General features: G+C 39.3%; 1 protein-coding gene across 1 annotated transcript in view; it reads left to right on the forward strand.

Moving 5' to 3' along the window:
- LOC139726888 (transient receptor potential cation channel subfamily A member 1-like) overlaps positions 1 to 7,516 on the forward strand; it is a 22,443-nt gene extending 14,927 nt beyond the window's left edge. The window contains exons 2-9 of the mRNA XM_071637882.1: positions 483 to 654; positions 1,340 to 1,419; positions 2,073 to 2,297; positions 2,676 to 2,885; positions 4,130 to 4,223; positions 5,840 to 6,047; positions 7,155 to 7,356; positions 7,508 to 7,516. Of these exons, the coding sequence (XP_071493983.1) occupies positions 483 to 654; positions 1,340 to 1,419; positions 2,073 to 2,297; positions 2,676 to 2,885; positions 4,130 to 4,223; positions 5,840 to 6,047; positions 7,155 to 7,356; positions 7,508 to 7,516 (1,200 nt within the window). The remainder of the gene's footprint in view (positions 1 to 482; positions 655 to 1,339; positions 1,420 to 2,072; positions 2,298 to 2,675; positions 2,886 to 4,129; positions 4,224 to 5,839; positions 6,048 to 7,154; positions 7,357 to 7,507) is intronic.
- The last annotated feature ends 403 nt before the right edge of the window (positions 7,517 to 7,919 follow it).

Consider the following 7,919-nt stretch of genomic DNA (forward strand, 5'->3'; position numbering starts at 1 on the left):
ACGACCCAAGTCCATCACACAAAATGGCCTCTCCACAATTAATGTAAATGTTAATTGTCATAATAATGTTCTAATTTGCATACACAATGTTGCCTTCCCATCACAGTTAAAAAGAATATTATTGGACAAATAAAAAAGATATGAAGTTTTTTTAAGTTTACTCGAAATGGTCTTCCATCGACTTGGGTCGTTCTTATAATCAGATACTCATAGATAGGATAGATATCGTTGAACATACATGACGTCACGAACTGAAGGAGTCTTCTCATCCAGGTACCGAAACTTTACAAATTCATAACATTTGAAGAAATTGTACGATTTCAAAACATTGCCAATATTTTGATCAATGTATCTGCATTTACTCAATCCGCACATTTCACTTGTATTTCATTTCCCTTTAAATGATGATTGTCAAGAATAAAGGTACTCTCTGAGTATGTACACACCGCAATCACATACGGCACTGCTTGTCCTGCCCTTAGATCGCAATTTCTGGACAGATAGCCAACCTCCAGGCCCTGTTTGCTGAACTCCATGCCGATGATGTCATCAATAGAATTAACGATCACGACGAGGGAGGTTACAGCGCCCTCCATTATGCCGCTCAAAGTGATAACGTGGAGATGGTCAGGCTTCTGGTTAACCGAGGTGCAGGTAATCACGTCTCATTCTCCTATACTCTCAGAATTCCACTATAAATCTAAACCTGCGTTTAATGTCGACAAAACATTAAGAAAATAAGAACAAAAAGTCCAAGGTCCCTTATTTCCGATGTTTAGGCTGTACATTTTTTTTAATTGTGTTGTTTATCTTGCTGTTCCAAATGTACCGTATTAATAGGACCAAACAATCAAACACACATCTCCTACATAGAAAAACTGAAAACAATTATAGGCATTCTGTCTATTCGATTTATCTTAATTCTATTCACCCATGACGATTTGGTAATGTGATGGAGCGGACAGTTTAACACCAAGCTTACTTCTTTACTATTAAAGTTTCCCTTGTGACCTTACACTTCTTTGTAGGCGGCTTTGTAGGTTCATAATATCAGAATGGCTCGTCTCAAAGCTTACATCATTTTTCTCCAAGTGCTTTTTGACCGTTTTGCATGAGACCGTGTAAAAAGTTGACTTAGCAAATTCCAACTTTACGAAAAAAAAAATGAGCTGACATTATCCACAAAAAAGTTGGAAAAAAAAATCATTAATAGATGCAGACTTAAGGTTTTGTCCTTCTAAATCATGCACTGACGCAAATGATATACTTCTCCCATAATGATACTCTTTGTTTGCTAACCTTTCAAATGCATCTAACGTCATCTTTATTTGAAACAAAGACGTGAATAACATCGGAAAGGCTTCAAGACAACCGCTTCACCTTGCCGCCGCAGTCAAAAAGGAAAAAGTCCAGCCCAAGGTAATTTCTGTAGAGAAAAGATTCTGGAGAATATTAATTTTATTTCATCTTTCCTCAGGTGTTCATTTTCAACTGTTTGCAGTGACTTTTCACAAATTATGACATAGTCATTATTGCGTCTATGTATGCGTGTGTGTGTGTGCTCGTGTGTGTGCTGACCTTGACTTCAGATGCCGTATAACGGTGGTTCATCGAATGCTAACATTTTCTTCTTTTAATCTGTACAGGACCGTTTTTGACAGGTGTGATGTTGTATCTCGTCAACTAATTGCTTCCCATGTTTTTTCACCTCCCCTCTTGACATTCTAAAACATTTGAAAAAAAGGAAATGGTACTGTGCTATTTGAAAATGGGCATAGAAGTTGTTCATAAGAAGAGAACAAAATGTGACGCACCGATGGATCATTGATTTGTGATGATCCTTCAAGAAAGAAATAACATCGGGAAGGACTTGAGGAAACATTCTGTGAATTCGGCGACTTTATTAATGATGATGGTGATGAAGATTACTTAAAAAATCAAGTATTATCACTATTATGTTATGTCACTATCTTATTATGATATACACTAGTAATGGGTGAAAGCGCTAGCAGTAATGATTGGAGGTCCGGAAGTAAACATCATAACTATTCTCTAGCTTTTCTTCTTTACAGACCGAAGTAGGAACGAGGCTTTCGAAACTGTCCAAAGGGGCAGAGAGGATGTCGGAAACGCCAAGCGACAGCCAGCCTGAAAGCGTTACGATGATCCTTATGAACGCTGGGGCAGAAGGAAATGCCCAAGACAGTAGAGGGCGTACTCCACTTCATATAGCCGCTTCTCACGGGAACTCCGAAACGGCGGCTCATCTACTAGAAAGTGAAGATATGAATATTGAGGTATGTAGACCGTAATGCAGTCATACTGTTCCTAAATTGAGCGAAAATGGACAAACTACAATAAAGATTAAAAAAAAATCAAAAACAAAATTGGTCATCCTGTCTAAATACCGGGACAGTGTAACGCCACTGTAAAGCCGTTCTATCTCCGCAAACATAAATTTGTGAAAAAGAACGCAAACTAGGCATAGATTATAAGTTTAGTGTGCACGACCAAAGATAAATATCTATTTTGCCAGTTAATTAAGTAGTACTACATAATTACTATAATACACCTATGCACAGCAACTTTTGTGTCATCGTGCAAGTAATGCTATTATCACTTAAATTTTCCCTTTACTTTTTCAACGTTTTGGGCTCGGTTTACCCCATTCATAGTGCGAAGACCAGAGTGACATGACAGCTCTCATTGCCGCCTGCTTCAACGAGAAGACCGACATCGCCCTCATGCTCATTGACAGGGGCGCCAAATTACACGTGTGGGACGAAAACTTCGACACCCCACTCCACTTTGCAGTCAGGGAAGGCAACAAAATGCTCGTCAGCAAAATCATGGAGAAAGGGAAACAAGAAGGGCGCTTGGCCAGGGTAAGATGGTACCTGAATTTTCCCTCCTCCCCCCCCCCCCCTCCTCGCTCTCTCTTGTCTCCCTCCACACACACACACAAGCACACGCACGCACAAGAACCCGCACATATAGATCATATTCATCGCTATACCTTATAATTATGTAAAAGGGCCTAAATGCATTTATTTTGTCATTTTGCTGCAACGACTGTTCTCTGGTAAACAAACAGCGGAGTTAACGATGATAACATACTTGCAAGAAACAAGATCTATTTAAGGCATGTTTATCCACTGCAACTCAAGTTTTATAGTCATATCAAATTCAAGATACTAGTACCTGCCGGATTTTCAATAGTTTTTTTTAAACAAATGGTGATGATTCTTGGATATTGGCTACGTTAACTTCCTAGATGGAAACATAGAATTGGGTGAAATAAAAACGTTGATGTACAATTAATTAGCTAACGTGCATTTAAAAGTGCAGTTATTGGTGCATAATGTTCTTGCATTATTTCTTCCGCCTTTGAAGAAGGTTTGTTTTTGTTTTTGTTTTTCATCGGCGTTTGTTTGTTTGTTTGTGTGTGTGTGTCTGTCTGTCTGTTTGCAAAACAATTCAACAAGTTGTGCATGGATTTGACACAAACTTGCAGGAAAAGTTGATAAATGACACAAGGAACAGAATGATGCTTAAAATAATCTTGGATTTTTTTTGAATTTTTGAAAGATTTTTGATCATTTGGCAGATATAGAGCAAATGAACTTGGGGTTGAATACGCGCTCTAAACAAAGCGTGTGCTCTGTTCGTTAGAGGAGCCTCGAAGCTGAATCTGATGACATACAGTGACGTAAACAGAAGACTTCTTTTGGGGGAAATTGGGCTTTTTAGCATGCCTGTATGGGTTGAAATGAGCTGCTTGGCGGAGGTCTGCGTTCTCCGCAAGTTTTTTCTTCTTATCGGCACTGACCAGGTGAAGAACAGCCATTCGCTGAAGTAGGTCCCTGCCAGTTGCCTGTGCGAGAATAAGACAACTTGAACTGAACTGGCCTTTTGAAAGAAAACTCTTCATGTGTATGTACTAATCATAGAGTATCTTTGGGATGATTGATTTTGACCTTGATAACTGCAGGACCACCAATGACCACCCGAGAGTAAAAGCAAGAGTAGGAAAGCATGCCATATGATAATTTATGTAGGGGTAAACTTTCCATTAGTACATTTTGAACGAGAAGCACGATGAAAATTGCATTTTCTGTTACACTTCCAGCTGCTGACTGAAATAAATCGGAACGTTGTAGCGCCGATTCACGAGGCGGTGAGATGTGGGCACCAAGACCTGCTTCAACTCGCCCTGGATCAAGGTGAGGCCCACTGGGTACAGGTCCTCGCTTCCTCTTTTCTTGTTCTTCATTCATGTCTTTCTGTCTGAGATGGAATGTAGCCACATCAAATTTTCGGCAGACATTCATTAACCACATTTTTATACACCCAACAAAATATGTAACAGGTTCACCCCGCCTCTTACAACGAAGAAACCACGAAGGCATTATTGTGATGTGAAAATAAAACGTATGCTTTGCTAATAAGAGCGTAATTATGGAATAGCTTACCTCCTCCAGGTCATCAAATCTGGTCCCTGACTTCCCTTGCTCTTTTCAAGTGTTAATAAAGAATTACGTCTCTGTAAGTATTCATATGAACTCCCCCTCCCCCACCCGCACCCCCCCCAAAAAAAAGAAAGAAAATAAACACAACTAGAAATGTCGCTATGGCGACTGGTATGCCTCCGCCAAAATGCATGGTTCTCCGAATAGGTCTAAAGCAAATATCTTGACAATGTATGATAACAGTTTCACATAACTGGCAAAATATCAAATGACAGGTTTGTCACAAATGCATTGAGTGTTTAGTTTCCTTGAAATTGGTTTATTTGGATGAATTGCTATACTGTCTATATTAAAAGAGTGCAGGTATTGGGAGACTTGAGGATTTGTACCCAACTTTTGACCCTTTTAGAAGTTTAAAGAAGAAGTGAGATTTAGCACTTTCATTTAACCTTTGACCATTTGGCAAGAAACTTCCAAGAGAATCTGTATTGGGTAATACATGCATACTCTAAGTTTCAAGAAAAAATCCTGCAGGCATTGCATAGATAAGAGAGAAATAATGACATTTTGATGAGTTGACCTTGACCTTTGACCCCCGTGTCCTTTGACCCATGACCCCTAAATCCCATACATGATCACTGCCAGTCAGTACATGCATAAATTCTAAGTTCCATGAAGATACCTTGAAATATTTGTGAGATATGGAGAAAAAGTGAAATGTTAACATTTTCAATTGACCTTTGACTTCATGACCCAAAGCTCTCTCTGGGGAATCTTTATTTGGTAGTTCATGTATGCACCAAGTTTTAAGAAAATACCTCCAGACATTGCATAGAAGAGGGAAAATAGTGAAATTTTGAGCATTTGACCTTGACCTTTTGACCTTTGACCTTGAGCATGTGCGCCCAAAAGTTGATAGGCACAACTGCGCCCACTCATACATATACATGCCAAGTTTCATTAGGATACCTCTAACAGTTTTTTTAGATACTCTGTCCACAACATTAATTACGAACGGAAAGACGGACGGACGGACAACCCGAAAAACTTAGACCCCGTTTACAGTGCGAGGCTCGGCCGCGTCTCGGCCGCTGCCGAGCCCACCTTCATTTCAGTGTAAACGCGCAAAAGGCCAAATGCGAGGCCAAAATTGGCCGCGCATTTGGCCACGCTCTGGAATGCCACCGGGACACTTCGTGGCGGAAGCATAAAAATAAACAAACATTGTAGACCATTTTTACTTAGGCCTCTTTGTTATATCTTGTCTTCATGACGTGTATATGTCTGTGATTAATATGTCGTTATTTTCTCTTCTTTCTAGCGAACATCTCGCAGCATTGCCACCTAGAGTTATTACCTTTTTTTTACAGTGCAGAACGACGAAGAAGTGATCAACCACGGCGGCGATGACGACAACACTCCCCTCCACGAAGCCTGCATTAAAGGTCATCTGGAAATGGTCAAGATGCTGTGTGAAAGGGGCGCAAAAATCAACAACCAAAATTGGAACAAGTTATCCCCACTGCACTTTGCGTGTATCAAAGACCACCAAAATGTGGCCGAATATTTGATGGAACAGTAAGTGTCACGTGTCAGCCCCATCATGGGTGTAGAACCGTGTTTCCCAAACCGGTGGGCTGAGAAAGTAGCCGCGATGTCGGCCAAAATGAAATTCTATTACTTTTTCTATCTAACTGTTGGGCCACGCCTATTAATGCCGACCCGTCGCAGCGTCGTCAATTACAAATACCGGTACATGATACTCATTATCGCGACAGCTTAAGAATTCAGTAATTGGAGAATAGTTTGATAACAAAAATCATTTCAGAAATATTTTGGTCTTTCAATGGTGTGTTCATTTGAGTTTATAGCACCACATAAAAAATGTGTCGAAGAAAGCCGTTAAAGCCAAACGTTCAAAACTTATCCTCTCAGCGAAAACGTTTGTTTCAGTGTTTGGTACAGTTGACTGTTCTTTGTAAAATACGTGATTACTGCTGAAAAGAAAAGAAAATTTATATCGCGATTTTGGGATGTTATGCGGAAATGGGTCAAATTTCGATGCGATTTGTGAAAGATAAGTTAGAGGTGAGATTTGGTGAAATTAAATGAAATAATTTCATCTCAATTCAATTTGATTTTATTGTTCAATTTGGGATATTTGTCTTATTTAATTGTATGCAAACACATCGATACAAAGGGTCATACAAAGAATAAATGCATACAGACCACAAGTAGATACATATGACATGATAGACAAGTTTCTACACTAACAGGCGAAAGCAAAGATTTAATTCCATAGGAATACAATCACTGAAGTGAAATGAATTAAGTTGATGGAAAGTGAAATAAGATGGAACAGACTATCACAATGATCATAAATACAGTGTAGAATCAGTAAAAATCTAAATTGTATAAAAATTACACAATTAAACAGTTCTCTATTTCCATCAGAAGTGTTAGAAGAAATATAAAATACACAGACCGATAATAGAAAGGAATCCATACATTACAGCTGAGCTTGGCTGAGATTTCCCGAAGAAGTAACAACAAACATGCAATTAAGACTTAGGGTATCGTAACTGGTAATGAGAGGAATGCGTACGCTACACAAGTCACTGAAAGATGTGCGTCCATGATTTGGACACATTGGTATCTTGGGCTTACACTGCATTACATTTTCAGGGGGGCAGACATAACTCTTACAGACTACGAGGGCCTGACGCCTCTACAGACGGCGGCCAACTCGAAGAGCTTTAAAACCCTCATCGCCCTGCTCGATTACCAGCGCAAACTTGACGCGAGTATAAAGGACAGAGACAACCAGAACTCAGCCGCCCAGATACTGAGATGGGCGGCTAAAGAGAACAAGGCCGATACTGTGGAGGTAAATATCGCTTTATGTATTCATTTTTTTTTTTTTGGTCTCCATGCAAGCTAATATATTCATTGGGTCTTATCTATTTTCTTTTTCGGGGGGGGGGGGGTTATTCCGTACTTTTTTTTTTCTTTTCTGTTTTGTTTTTCTTTGGGTGTAGCTTGCGTAGAGAACGTCAAAGTGAACAGTCAATGGAAAAATTTAATCATAATATGAAAATACTTTCATTTCTTTTCCTTCATAACTGAGGTACTTCTTCGCGAAGGCAACAAACTACATGGAGTAAGTGACAATAAAGTTACCAAATTCATCCATGACGCATCGAAGAATGGACACATAGAGTAAGTATTTTTGGGGAAAAAAATATCTTTCAAAAGTTGTGCCTGACAATCCGAACCGTTACCACAGCCCTGCCCTACTAGGCAACAGAGATGTAAAATTGAATTCCAAGCTGTCTAATGATTATGTCCAGAACAAACAAACTGTGTAACTTGTATTATTACTTGGCCACAGAGGCATATGTATCTTACATTAGACATTCTTTTTCCACAAAATATTCTACCTGTACATTT

The sequence above is a fragment of the Diadema antillarum genome, unplaced genomic scaffold, assembly GCF_040938485.1.
Source record: "Diadema antillarum isolate AM-2024a unplaced genomic scaffold, OU_Dant_1.0 seq00000103_RagTag, whole genome shotgun sequence".
In the NCBI taxonomy this organism is placed as follows: Eukaryota; Metazoa; Echinodermata; class Echinoidea; order Diadematoida; family Diadematidae; genus Diadema; species Diadema antillarum.